General features: G+C 44.6%; 1 protein-coding gene across 1 annotated transcript in view; it reads left to right on the top strand.

The window, feature by feature from the left end:
- The window catches only part of RSRC1 (arginine and serine rich coiled-coil 1), a 102,914-nt gene extending 88,723 nt beyond the window's left edge, over nt 1–14,191 (top strand). The window contains exons 7-10 of the mRNA XM_072344841.1: nt 246–314; nt 11,575–11,681; nt 12,562–12,708; nt 13,316–14,191. Of these exons, the coding sequence (XP_072200942.1) occupies nt 246–314; nt 11,575–11,681; nt 12,562–12,708; nt 13,316–13,408 (416 nt within the window). The 3' untranslated portion in view covers nt 13,409–14,191. The remainder of the gene's footprint in view (nt 1–245; nt 315–11,574; nt 11,682–12,561; nt 12,709–13,315) is intronic.
- Nucleotides 14,192–14,894: the final 703 nt, after the last annotated feature.

Genomic DNA, 14,894 nt, shown 5'->3' with positions numbered 1-14,894 from the left:
GCACTTCAGCACTCTGCTTAGAGACAGGAGTGCACGGATGGGTGCTGAGTTACAGTTACTGTTGCCGTAACTGTAGTGATAACTTGTAAGAAAGTACCCCAAGAAGCAGATTCTGTTCCTGCACTGACTTCAGGGTGGGACCTGCGGAGACAAACATGGAATTGGGCTCATCTCCTGAGGAAACGCTGCGTGAGATGCAGTAACTAATTACTAACTTTTTGTTGTTGTGTTTCTTTTCTTCTCAGCTAAAGCAGATGAAGCCCTAAAGGCTAAAGAGAGAAGTGAAGAAGAAGCAAAGAAAAGGAAGGAGGAAGGTAACGCATTTTTTTCTTCAGTAACAAACTAAAGCATCGTGTGTCAAACCCGTCATTTTTAAGAGGGGTTCCAGTTGGGTTCTGTGTTCCAAAACTCAGATGTAGTCTCTGTTACAAATGCAATTGATTCCCTTTGTCTCTTACTTTTGGTAAGCAGCCGAATTGTTTGTGTTGCGTTATCAGGTTGTCCCAGAGCATCCAGCACAGCACACACTGTGTGCTTCAGAAGCAGCCCAGGCTGGTGCCCCTGGCTGGGGGTGGAGCAGCTGCAGTTGCCCTTATAGCTGACCCAGTGTAGTTTCAGTGCCTTTCCAAGGTGGCAGCTGGTGCTGAATGATGCGCTGAGCACCCATGGGGCCCAAACATGGGTCAGTTCAGCTCCATTTTACTCAGAGTTCCTGGTGATGGCGGGCGTTTTTTGTTCCTGACAGAGTTGTTGCTGCAGGTCTTGCACAGGTTCAGGTAAACTGCCCAGGTCTGACAGAGTATCTGGCACTGGGCAAAAATGAAAACAGGGAGTAATTACCTTTGAAAAATTGGAACTAATCAATTGCATTTTTTTCTGTGTTTGAAAGAGGTTGGAGGTGTTTGCGTTTAATAAACTTTCAGTTTAATGATGTTTAAAAGACGGTGAAATGGATGCTCAGCTTTTTTTCCCCACTTCAAAGAACGTTGAGCAATCATTACATCTGAAGGAAGTATTTCCTTTTATGTTAATTTCGTAATTATGTTATCTGGGATGCACTGTGAGAACTTATTACAACAGACACGGCGAAGCTCCCGAATCCACGCGTGCCCCCACGGCAGCACTGCATGCCCACCCCACAGCAGTGCTTTCTGAGGGCTGCTGCTCATTAAAGCTATCGTGGGGATGATGTAGGATAACGGGTTCGTGGATCCCTCAGCTTCAAAGCAGGAGGTTTATTGCTGCTGCTGTCCCACTCCGCAGGTGGCTCCTGCCTTTGAAGCCTGTGGTTTCACTTGTGCTACACCAGGAGCACACGGAGCTCCCAGTACAGCTGTGTAGGCAGACACTTGTTTATGAAGGAGCTCTTTTTGTCTCTGGGACATGGACAAGTCCAGAAAAAGCAGTCGCAAGCTGCCAGTGACAGCACTGCAGCTCCAGGCTGCCCTGGTGCAGCTGAGCACTGGAGGTCCTCTTCTCCTTGGGAGCATACCTAGTATGGCATGCAAACTGCTTGCTAGGTGAAATAGTCTTCCTCTAATTTGCCTTGTGGAGACTCTGAGCAGAGTGGTTGTGTGTAGCTGAGTAAGATCTGGTTGTGATTTAGAAATCTGTGACGACCTTCCCTAGGGAGTACAACAAACTGACAGCTCCGTCTTTAAAAAGATTGCCTTGCACTCGGAAGGCATCATAGCATGCACTATATTAATTTACATTAAAATATTATGTATGTTATACACGTTTATACATAGATATATATATGTATAAATAAAACCCTGTAAAAATTGGTAGGAATTATGCAGCCCTGCTCTGCTCTGTCCAGTCTTGCAGCCTCTATCTGTTGCATGTTGCCTGTGAGATGCCAGAAGGTGAAGCTGAGTTAGATTTGAGTTCTCCTGCCCACTGGTGGTCAGTGAGAACACGAGTCCAGGAGAGGCACCACGTCCATCCATCAGTCCTCATCTGTGCTCCTCATCCATGGAGTGCTCCCCAAATCAGGACGATGGATTATACCCAGACAGAGGCAGGCTGGGGGCTCAGGGCTGCCTCCCATCTGCAGGCCGTGGTGCCGAGGTCTCCTCTTGTGCACATTTGCAGCCCGTGTTTTGGAAAATGTGCGTGCGGTTTTCCATTGTGTCCATTGTGAGGGACTCGTGTGCTGGCAATTGTTTTGCTGGCAGTAGTTAGGAAGGCTGAGTATGGAAAGGTGAAGGGAAAAGTGGTCCGTTAGGGAGGAAGGAACAATGGTAAGTTAGAGTGAAAGCAGGAGGAAAATTTATTAATACACAGCAGAAGAACTGTCCTGTGGTGCCTTTGGAAAAGTCGTGAGGCTGCTGAGTTGTTCTGAAATGAATAGCGATGTGTCCTGAAGAGAAGCTCATTGAACAAAGCCTATCAATTTGTCTGCGAGGCCGGCTACTAATTAAGAACAAAATGCTGTATTTTCAGTGGCAAGTGAGTAGCTGATTAGATTGTTTAACAAGTGTGTCGGCATACCAAGCCTGTGGAAGCATCCCGTGCCACGTGATCCCAGCACAGTGTGGGGAGCACCAGTACTGGGTGGTTCCATTTCTATGCTGGGTGTGCTTTGCAGGCTGTAGGTTTCGTTCTGTTTTCTGCTTTGCAGAGACCAGTTTTCTCTATTTTTGGTAAATTTATTGTTATTGCAGAAATGAAAAAAAGTGAAATATTATGTGTGTCTGATCATTGAATCTACGCAGTGGTTTTGTTTAGGGCTCAACTGATCCCAGTGATTCTCTGCCTGAGAATCCTCCCTATTACAGGTGTATCATCATCCCTGGCCCTGCAGATGGAAACAGATCCTGCAAGGATGGGTCAGTTACAGCAGCCCTGCAGTGGGGAGGTGCTGCCTGCTGGCCCTTACTCAGTCTGCTCAAGCCAGAGTTGCCTCAGATATCCCCAGATTCACCAACAAAGTGTTGGTTTTTTTAACAAAACCAAAATCATTATTTCTCCTGATGTAGCATCCCAGAATTCTCCCTTCTATCCTTTAACATGCCGCTCTGCAATGCAAACACATGGGGCTGCCAGCACACCTGCAGCAGCCGCCAGCTCTGCTATGGAGCCACGGGAAGCACCACCACGTGCAGACCAGCAGCTGTTCCTCTGCTCATAACGCTGCCTCTGCATCCCCACCCCATCATGAGGGTGTCCCAACATCACTTTTATTATAATTTTATTGCCAAATCAGGTGTGAGATTAGATGTTGGATGTTACATGTAATTGCTCAGAAATCAAATTATGTGACCTCCAAGCCCACCGCCGCACCCTCCCGCTGCTTTGCTGCTCAATATGCAGCGTTCTGCTGTCATGAATACAAATAGAGGACAAATTAGAATCTACAGACAGCTGACCCGAGCTCCAGATTAGAGGCTGGGGGCTTGTGCTGCTTTCAGTGCTTTAATTACCATAGTCCCTATAGCCAGTTGAAGGACACGCGCAAAAATCATTTCTGTGACAAAAAAGCAAAGAAAGAAAGGGAAAGGCTCCCTCCTTCTCATTTGAATTTTTCAGTTTGATTGCATTTGCACTTCCATTGGAGCTATGCTAATTCGCTGCATGAAATTAGGCCTATTAATGAAGAATGCACTACTTTTGCAAGAGTATTTTTTAACAGAGGGCTTTTTCTTTTCCTGCTTTGTTTTTGCTTCCTTGCTTCAGTTTGGGGCTGTCTGAATGCAGCACTGGGGGGCCTTGAGGGCTTTTCCTGCCCAGCCCATGCAGGGATCTGAGATGTGTGATGAGAGCAGTGCTGTGGGAGGGACACACGTCCCTGTAGCAGCCATCCCAACACGTGGCACCTCATCCCCGCACAGCTTTGGGATCATCTGTCTGAAGGCAGCGCGCAGAACAGTATTTAGAAGATGTCCATACGAAACACAGGTGCCGTGGAACACGTTCTGCAATTGCAAGGAGAGGCCCTGCGAGGTGCTGAGAACAAGCCCAAGTTTTATGCCATGCGGCTGAACCAGGTTTGTTCCTGTGGAATCAATCCATACATCAGTGTGGCTGTGCTGCGCTCTGGGGCTGGTGCTCTCCCCGCGCCTTCAGTCCCCAATTTACATTTTGTGTTTCTCATGCGTGCTGGCCCAGTGTTGAATTGATTAGTTATGCCTAGCTGGTAAGCAGGGAAACATTTTTATATACTCTGGGGAAATAAATTTGGCAGAAAATCAGCATGAGTAGATTTAATTATCACTCGGAGACCTTTCCCTTTTCTGGCTTAGTGATCCTGAAACTCTGTGTTTCACTGAAATCTGTGTGGACGCTAAGCTTCGCTTCCCAATTTGTTCCTCCGCGCAATGATAAGCCAAGCAATTACTGGTTTATTGATTTTTCATCATGGCAAATTTAAAGTTGATTTTTTCCTGAAAAGGCAGGGGTGATTAAGTGTTTCCCCTCGGTTTAGTACAAGAGAGCTGTGTGGCAGAATCTAATATCCTGAGGTCAACCTCCGCAGGCAGATAATACGGTGTCTCGGCCACGTGTTAAGGAGAGGAATCGGGGCTACAAATGTGATAGGATATATGTGGAGACAGTTTAATTTGCTCCATTTATATGAACAAGTCATGTGGCACATGCTTGGAAAACATCATTTTGAATGGGCTTGGAAATGAAGCCCACGTGGGTGGAAGAGCAGGGATTGCAAACATGAGAGGCATTCAGCGCTCTGTGCTAGGAAGGAATTGTCTTTACGCACAGATCGTCTGTGCTTAAAGCACAGATGTTACTGAAATGTTTGTGCAGCTGAAATGCAGTAGTGCTGAAATGCAGTAGTACTGAAATGCAGTAGTACTGAAATGCAGTAGTACTGAAATGCAGTAGTACTGAAATGCAGTAGTACTGAAATGCAGTGTCACCTGTACTGCAGGTTGAACCTGGTGTGGAAAAGTAAGTTGAATTCTTGGAGTCTGAGAATGATGGGGTTTGTGTCTGAGCACTACACGGCAGTCCTGGTGCGGCTGCTTTGGAACACGTGGGCTGATAGTTTTTACTTCAAAATGGGGAAGTGGTGCTTCCCACAACAGTCGTTTTGCTCTTTTCCAAGTGGGCTTTTAAAGCTCACCCTATTCCCAGCTGCCTTTGGGATGTATCTCAGGGACGAGATATTCCTTACACTCGTCTTTAACCTGTTAGATGTGAGTTCTGGCAGAGTCAATGTGCCGCACGGTTGGGTTTCCCCATGACAAGGCCATAGGGGGTAGCACCGTGCTCCACTCTGCGCTCCGTTTGGTGACAGCCATAAGCTACACCTCGGTGTCAGTGGTATTACAAACACCATCTGAACCTGCTACAAAAAGATTTGATTGCCTGAGGTCAGGCCGTCTCGCTGTAATAAGTTAAAGTGCTTTACTCACTGATACAGAAATATATTAAGATGCCCTTAAGTTCATTAGTTATTGCCTTAGGTCATAGCTGATGTCCAGTAAATTTTACTGAAGTTCGTTGTTATGGCAGTGGGCTGAACTCGGGCTGTCTCTGTGTCACTCAGTGGAGAGGCCAAGAAAGAAGCCCCCTCCTGCCCCAGCTGGGTGCCTGCCCCCGTGTGGCTCAGGTGAGGGCACACTGCGGTTGTGGAAGTGCTGAGCTTCCTCCTGTGGCACAGCTGTAGAATGGCGCAGGGTGTGATTATGGGAGGTGAACAAAATTCAGTACATTTGGAGGAACATCCAAATGTGAATAAGGTCAGTAAAGGGTAACACTGGAGTGAACTCACTGCTGCTCTTCTGCAGCGTTATGAACATACATACCTCACCTGGAAGGAGAAGTGTTTTGTTTTAATCCTTGAGTTTGCATAAGAACAGTCCAAGATTTGGCTTTATTGCACACATTAGCTGGAAAGCTGTGGAGGAGAGCATTGCACAAAGGCTGTGTGTGATGGCTGCAGAGAAATTGCTGTGCACCTTTATTTGAAGGAAAATGGATTAAAACCAACAACTTCCATTATATCATCCTTGGAAGTGTCTTGTTTTTCTTCTCTATTAAAACGCAAAGCAGCATTTGTCAGTTTTCATAAGCATTTATGGAGGGGAAAAAATGAGGTGGATTTTCTTCTGGCTTGAAGCCCATTAACATGTGGGATCCATGAAGGCTATCGGCGAGGTGTGCTCAAATAGTAAAATCACTTTGCAGCTGGTATCTGAGGCATTTCAGTAAGTACAGCAGGTACAATTAGTGTTTTATTTATGCATCTCATGAAGGTGAATTGCTCCATGAGATGATGATGATGATTCAAAGCTGAAACCCAACTGACAAAAGCTGTTTCCTTTCCCTCCTGTCCCCCAAAAGAAAAATGCTCCTCTCCCTGTTATGGGTGTACAACGAGCGTCACGTTAGGAAATGGCCATTTCAAATCCCTTCAGAGGGATATTTTCAGATGAAGAATTGCCACCAGAGTTGTGTTCCACGGCTGCCCTGGAAGGGGTGGTTGGGTTGGTGAAGTCGTGCTCTCTGCCACGGGGCGATTTATTAATTCCTTTATAAATTAAAAGTCTGGAAATTGTCTTCAAAGTTTAAGGCAGACGAAAAATAAAAATTGCTTCTGTATTTCATTAACGTTGGGCATTTTACCATCGTCTTTATGGCATTTGTTTGTGCTAAAGGATAAGTCTGAGACGAGCATCAGTTAAGGTAATGGGATTGTAAAGCAATCACATAATTAGTTATCTGACTTGGATCATTTACCACAAATTTATAGCCACCTATCGAAAAGCTGCTTCTGGAAGGGAAGATAAACAAGGGCAGGAGATGGAGCGCAAGGCAACGGGCTCCTCCACTCCTGTTTGCTTATTTTCTCCATTGAAAGGAAAAGAAAAGGAAACCAAAAGCCACACAAACACAGCTCCCCCCTCCAAAAAATGCAACAAAAAACCCCGCAGAATTTTCCAGAAATATAAAGAGTAATTATTTATCCCTTAAATATTTCATTTAAATTCTGAAGTTTGGTCTTTAAATTTCCATTAATTTTCACTGTTTGCTCTGTTGAGGTTTTCATTTGTCAAAATTGTTAGCTCTTGGGTATTAGTTACGCAAATATTGATGTGTAGCTTTGGCCTGTTAGCTATCAATTGAAATCAGGAAATCAATAGACTTAATAGCTCCTCATTACCCAGTTGATGCATTTGCAGGGCTGAGCTGAGCACTGTCAGCGAGCGATCAATTCGGTCACCAGCTCTTACACGGTCACCGCTGCGATGGGCTCCACATTGCTTGCTGTGTGCTGGGCACAGTCTCCTATAATCCCCAATGGGGAGCCCAGAGCTGGGGCACCGTGGGACCAGCACAGTTCCTGCATGCTGGGGGATACTGAGGTGGCTGCACAACTTGTGTACCCTGAAGGTCCCTCCTCCGGTAGCTGTGGCACTCAGAGTGGTTCCATTGTGGATACAAGCCCTTTTCCTGGCTGCTAACAGCAGTGAAACCCACACTGTAGCTGGAGTGTCTGCAATGCCGGCTGGGGGCCTCAGACCCACATGGCACTTCTAGGAGAATCTGCTTTGATTTACCATGTGGAAAGTGATGCGGTCGAGCGGTAGTTTGTTCAATTGTAAGTTGTAAAATTCTGAAGTGAATCTAAGTGAAAGGCAGGAAGTCCTGCAGAGGTGGAGTGGATTTGGGGAGAGAAGTGTTCCTTTGCATTTAATACACCTTTGTATTGTGCAGGATGTGTTGTAACAGGCAGGATGTGTGGTGCTGCCCTGTTGGTGCAGAGCAGCTCTATGATGAGCACACAGTAGCTCCTTCCAGTGTCCTCTGTGTCCGTACTGTGCATGGATGGGATCCAAGCAGATCCTACACGAGTCTCGTGCTGCCTCTAAAAGTGCCACAGTTCAAAGCAGCAGAGTGTTTGCTGGTGAATAATTCTTAGTCTGCGTTGCTTTTCTGTGGTGTTATTGCAAGAAAGTTGTGTCATTCGCTTTAAGTATTTTTCTTCCCTGGAAATAAGTTATTAAAATCAAAGTAAAAAAAATCCAGACACTCAGTAAACATGCAAAATGAGTGAAATACTGGCAAACTTAATGATATTTAAGATGATATACATAATTATAACAGAAAGGTCAGGGTAGGTGGCAGTTTTCCCAAGTATATGGAGTGTCAGAAAAACCCCCAAAGCGTAAGTTTTAATTGAGTTATGTTTTCTTTCCTCCGTGTTGAAGCATTAAGGCATTACCCCATTCCTGGGCTGCGCTCCTATAATTTCATATGGCAAAATTCCCAGCCCTGCGTTTTGACAGTGAAACCACATCACGTGTAGGCTCCTTCCAGGAATGAAATACAACTTTGTGTTTGTCTCCAAATCATCGCTTTCTTTTCCTTTTTAAACAAAAATATATTTAATGCAGAGGAAAATAAACTTTACAAGGGTGAAGATGAAGTGAATGCTGTTTCTGAAGCGTGAGAGATCAGTGAAGAAATGCAGTGAGCCCAACAGCTGTGACAGGAAGAAAGAAGTGGATGGAGGAGAGCCAGTGGGACACAGCTGGACTGTGTGCCGTAGATTCTTCTATTTTTCCAGAAGTTGGGGGGAAAGGATGGAATTAAGCATTGTGACTTTTAGGTGAATTATTGCAAGTTTTCTGTAGGATCTCTGCTTCAGTCAGCACTGCTTCATCTCAGACAGCCTTTCCTTAGCAGGAACCAATAGCTCACTTCTCATTACTCGGTGTGCAGACCTGGACTGTTGTTATCCAGACCTCATCTCAGAGCATTGTCAGGAACTTCTGCTCAGGCTGCTTTGGAGCTCACCAGGTACTGAAGGACCGCAGCAGTTGGTGCTTTTGTCTGTGACAGCGCTGTGCCATGGGTGCACATCAGCCTTGGGATGTGTAGAAGAGAGCAGGGGCAGAGGTACAGCAGGCATCAGGTGGGGAGAGCTTGAAAGCAGAGCGCGCTTCTCAGTGTGATCCATTTTATCTGGTGCTTTCTGTACCCCATCACGGCTCCATCTTTCATTTAGCCACTTACTTTGTATTCGGTGTTTGAGGGTAACCAGGGTGGTTCTCACTCCCATGCACTTCCCCTAATCAATACATGCACTGGGATATGAGCGGGGTGGTCACTGCAGCAGCCGGCAGCACCGCACAGCACTGGGAGCTGCTCCAACACAGAGCTCAGAGCACAGCATGTGCTGCTGGTGCTACGTTCTGCTGGGCAGGGCCCAGCTCTGCTCCCTTGGTGCCTGCAGTGGGGAGTGGTGGGTGTGGAAATAGTTTTATTTGTCTGAAAGCCTTTGAGAGACTCGGATAAGTTCAATATAGACAAATTGTTACATATTAAACGTATGCGTAATATATCCACTCGTTAGTTTGTACATACAATACAGAGGTTATTTGGGATACAGATACATAAAAGATAGAAGAACCCAGTAATTGCCTTTAAGATCAGCGCACAAAGCATTACCTTGGATTTTACAAGGCCAGTGAGCAACAAAAGAGCAGTAATTTATGAGCTCAGCGTAAAAGAATAGCATAATTGCATTAAAAATTAATGCTAATGAACACTAAAATGGGGAAGGTGGTTATGATGAAAGTTTGTATTCATCTTCCCTGGTTTGAATGATGGCTAGTGGCTTGATTAATGGCTTAATTTCTATCAATTAGCGGGGAAAAATCTCCTACGAGACAAGGGTAAATTGAGCATCGAATTACATTTCTTGCTTTTGTGCGCTCAGAAGAGAGAGCTGCACGCCTCCAACGTGGGCTGCAGTGACAAACACAGCGTGCCCTGCGCTGGGCTCTGGGGGCTCTGGCTGCGCTGCCTGCCCCACTGCCTGCCCCCCATGCCCTGCACAGCACCACCTCAGCTCTTCCCTGTGTGCTTGTGAATGCCTGAGGAGGCTGCAGAGTTCAAGTGGGAAATGGGGGGGAGGTGAATGCACATGCGGGGCATAGAGCAGGAATCCAGGTGTTTTTGTGTCACCTATTTCTGGATGCTTCATTGCTGTCTGTTTGATTTTGCCCCTGGTATTTCTGTTGTTCTGAAGAGAGATGTTACTGTGCAAACTTGTTTCAAAATACTATGAAGGGTAGATTATGTGGTTGTAATACATGAAAGCAATGTAATTAAGCACTCATACTTGCAATTGGATGTGAAGAACACAAATTAGCCATAAAACCTCTCCCTGCCCACAGCAGCTCAACATGGAGCCTTGCTTAGGGATGCTGCCACTCTGGATGGAGCACTGAGTAAAGCCAGGGGATGGGATTGTTCTCTGCAGCGGTGGTGTTTGCTCTGCTGTCAGTTGGGCTCTTCTTTCTGTCAACGTGTGAGAAAAAGAGCAAAATAAGTTGCAGCTTTTCTGCTGGAATGGCCCATCTCTAAGAAATGGCCCAACAATCCCGAGCACAGCAGTTAGCTTGTTTTGCTCGTGGCAGCACAGTAGAAAGGCTTGCTGGGCAATGAGGTAGTATTGATTTCATTTTTGTCTGTAGCCTCTCAGCTTTCTGACTCCATTATTCTTGATTTTACTATGAAATACATATCCTTTCTACTGACATCTGACAAACAACGCATGGAAGTCGTTTTATCTACCAATAATGTGTTTGTCAAAAAATATCACGCACTAATGGGTTGTGCTTCCTCCAGTCCATTTTCCCAAGTTAATGTCACTGATGTAATTCTCAACATTTAGTGATTTTTTGCCCTTAATAATTTGTCATCCCCTCTGGTCTGTGTAAGACCTGGGCAGGACGCAGTGATAGGCTGAGGGCAGCTGATCCCAAATCCACGCTCTATCTGCACTGCTGACCCCAGTTCCAATGCTGTGCCTACCAAGTGCCCCTGAGCTGGAGCACCCCAGGTGCAGGATTTCCTCTCTCGAGCAGGGCACTGGTCTGTTTGTTTTTATACTTCCTGTGGCATCTTTAGAAATCTTGTTTAAGATAGAATTCCTCAGCAGCAGGCCAACAGAGCTTTTAAACACGGCCTGAAATAAAAGTGTGCAGTGAAAAGGAGGAATGAAGATTCGGTTGTCACTACATTCAGGCATAGAGGTAGCTGTGAGATTGACTGAGCTGGGAATCTGAAGAAGCAGAAAATGAAATGGGCAGTGAAGTAATTACTCCTTTTGGTCAGATGCACTGTAATGAGCAGGCAGTACAGAAGTGATCTCTTAGATTGCAGTGAAAACATAGGGCAAGACTCATTGCTGTGGGCATCCACAACTGAAGCCAAACTCCCCTCGATACCAGCAGGAGCAGTTGTGCTACTCCATGCAGATTGGGCTCCCCCGAGGTATCAGCTCTGGCCACAAATCCTCACCTGCAGAAAGTTCTCGTGCCATAAATCTAGCAGTTACACTGCAAGGACTTCTCTCAGAATTCTTACACTAATGTGTATAACTTGAATGTTGTCATGCATTGAACAGCAGTGCCAACTCACTGTTGCTATTTTTACTAAGGGAGAAAGGTTTTGTGTCTTCTTTGTAACAGGATCTCGCAGGCTGCATTGCAAGGAGCATATGCTGTGGTAGAATACATTGAGTGCATTGCTTAGGCACAGCATTTACTGCAGGCTTACAGTAATGTATACTGACACTACACCTTCTTTTTGTAGACCAAACCACCCTGATAGAGCAAGTGAAACGAGTGAAAGAAATTGAAGCTATTGAAAGTGACTCCTTTGTTCCACAGACATTCAGATCAAGTAAAGAAGTCAAAAAGGTAAGTTTGCAATGTCCTTTCTTGGTGCGCAATCCCTTCCAAGTCAGGTGGGAGCTACGCCATGAATACAGTTTCCATTGATGAAAGAGCATCAGAGCTGACATTCCTAAATGCCACCACTGGGCTCAGCCTTTGGACAAAGACTCTCCTGTGTTGCTGTGTGGGTGAAGGAAGGATGCATTTAAGCATGCAACAATGTCCATGAAATGCAGCTGTTTTGATAGTGCAACTATGCTGCACAACTCTGATTTGTAAGTCTTTTAAAATTGCATGCAATCGTGAGGATCCTTTTAAAGAAAAGTAGAATTAAAATGCAAAAGTAATCAGACATTTATATTGTAGTTAAAGGAAGAGATGAGTATTTTCAGTTTTGCTTAGCTGAAGCCAGAGCTCAAGCCCATACTTGCTCACTGGAACAAACAGGCATTGTTTGCAGGCAGCTTTCGAAAACTGAATGTGAGACATCCACATTTCAGAACTTTATCTGCATTTTGGCTGCCAACTCTTCTACAAACTCAGACGCTGCTTTTGGAAGCATTCAAACAAAGGCTTGCTTCAGTTTCTCCATCCTACAACAAAGCGTTTTGAATCACCGCTGTATGTTTCCCTGAGAACATGCATTTTCTTTTCAGAAATATCCAACAAGTTCACACCACTTCTTCAGAAAGCGATCCCACAACCAAAGCTCTCCCATTGCCTTTGGCGGTACCTTCTTCCACTTTGTGTGTTTGTGAGTCCGTGCCCAGTCTGTGCATGCTGAGAAGCATTCGCAGGAGGATCTTTCCGTGGGCATGTTCAAAGAGGGCTGAATGCTCAGCTAAGATACTGTCGTGTCTGGGAGTCCGAGGGTGAAATACTCACTGTGTTTCTTTCTTTTTAGACAGTAGAACCTCCCGAACTAAAATACGAACCCATAACTATAGGAGCAGGATCTGTCGAAGCATCTGCCCCTGAAAAAGAAACAGTGCCTGCCAATATTCCTACTGCCATCAAATACCAGGATGATAATTCCTTAGCACATCCAAACGTAAGTGTGTTGATACTTCTCTTTTACAACAACGAGGCCCATTGAGTGTGACCAGGTTCACGTGCCCTAACAACAGCCATGCCATGATGCTCATCAAATAGTCTGTGGTCCGAAGAGTATTTACCAATGGGCTCAAAACAGATGGCTTTCCTTGCATAATCCAACAGAGAAGAATTGTGAAAGAGGAGCTTCCTTTGGCTAAAAGATGAACGGATACAAGTGAAACATTTTTGTTCTGTATTTTGACTTGCATTTTAATGGTCTTATTATTTTTTTTCTTTAAGATTGAGGAAGTTAAAAGTGGTCTGCCATAAATAAACTAATGCAAGTTCCAAGTAACAGATATGGCTAAAAACAGTGTGAGACACTGATTCACTGTTTTAGGGGGTGACTGAAGTTAGACCGCGTGGGCTTTCAAAATACTGAAGTCTCAACCTTGACATCTGTATTTATGTCAGGATTTTAATACCTGTATGTAGCTGGGCTTCTTTTCGTGGCACTGACATTGCATGTACGTATTTCAACACATAATAACAAATTGAAGTTATGCACATAATAACAAATTGAAGTTATGCCTACTTTTGTTCTTCTCCCCTTCTTCTCTCAGCTGTTTACTGAGAAGGCAGAAGCAGAAGAGAGGTGGTTCCAGAGGCTGATTGCTCTGCGGCAGGAAAGGCTGATGGGCAGTCCAGTGGCCTGAGCAAAGTGCTGTGTATGAGATCTCTGTGAGCACTATGAAATCCTACCATTACATTGTTTTATTTTTCTCTTTTGAGAGGATTTTAATAGTCAGTAGGAGTTGTACAGAGAATAAATATTTCATCTGAATACACAAGAATGTTCCATCCTGCGTTTTTTCCCTAGCTCATTGCTGTGTTACTTGGGTTGCTGAGAAGGGAAGGCTGTCATAGCAGTGCAATTTGCTTTGTTTTAATACTGGATTCCCCTTGGGTGCAGACTTGGCAGCCCAAGGAGACGTAACTTTATACTTCCCAATCCTCCCAAAATATATAACCTTGTAACTGTTCAAAGATAAATGAAAAAAAATAAGACCCTCAAAAAAGGTTCAGATGTACCAATTGAACTGCTCAGACAGTTGGAGTACAAATGATGCCACCCTGGGCCATCAGATCTTTTGCAGCTGAAGAAAGATCCGGGGCAAATTATACTGCTGTTATCTCTTCTTCCTTCCACTCAGCATTACGTTTGAATCCTGAACATCTGTGGGCAGTCTCGTTGCCGAGGGGCCGTCTGAACTGATGCATTCTGCCCCTCGCCTCCTACCTCACTTCTGGTGGTCTTAAGTGGAAAGAAATGCTCTTTCAAATTTTCTTCAGTGTCCACCCACTGCTGTCAGCATCCTGGGCTTCACTTAGGGAAAAACAATGTTGTTCTTTTAAATAAACGTCTTACGTTTCCAGCAGTTTTCAATAGCTGTATTTCCTATGCAATTTTAAGCATATTAAAATGATTGATAAGCAGTAAAAAACAGTTTTCTCTGCATTCTTAATGGAAAATAATATAAAGATTGTGTCTATTGATGCAGACCTTTGTCGAAAAGAATAATGGCGTGCCTGTTTCTGTGCAGAGAGGCTGTTGTCAGTGTCTGAAGTTTCCATTTGTCCAAGCGTGTCTTTAAAATAATGAAAGATGAGTCAAATTTGGCCATAGCAGAATTCTGCCTAAAATATATTTACAAATAAAAAAGTCTGCCCATCATCCAACTAAACAGGAGAGAGAAATAAAACACGGACGTGTTTATTTTGAGGTGTCTAGCAGATCTGTGGAAAAAACTATTCTATTGATAGGAAACTCAAATAAACCTGCAACTTCTGGACATAAATATCTCATGGGAAATTATCTGCTCTCCCTTGTGAATGAAGAAATGCACAAGGTTTGTGGTTTGGGTTTTTTTTTTCTTAAGTTTGTTATTGGAGGGAAGAAGATTCTGGAAGTGCACTTCGGTCGTCTTAGTTTTGTTTGGATCACTGATGTAATGGGAGAATGTATTAAATTAGCATCTGACACATGTTCAGTTTTTCATTGGGAGCAGTGTGGGTTTTACGTGGTCCCACATTAAAAGTGCCGACTGTCTGCAAGAAACACTGGAAAAAAACCTTTTCCCTTGTTTCATTTCAGCACTTTCAAGTAGCAAATATTCGTTATTGTCCTTTTTCCTTATCACC

The sequence above is a fragment of the Excalfactoria chinensis genome, chromosome 9, assembly GCF_039878825.1.
Source record: "Excalfactoria chinensis isolate bCotChi1 chromosome 9, bCotChi1.hap2, whole genome shotgun sequence".
Lineage (NCBI taxonomy): Eukaryota > Metazoa > Chordata > Aves > Galliformes > Phasianidae > Excalfactoria > Excalfactoria chinensis.
The sequence above is the reverse complement of the archived record's forward strand: the minus strand, read 5'-3'. Positions and strand labels throughout refer to the sequence as shown.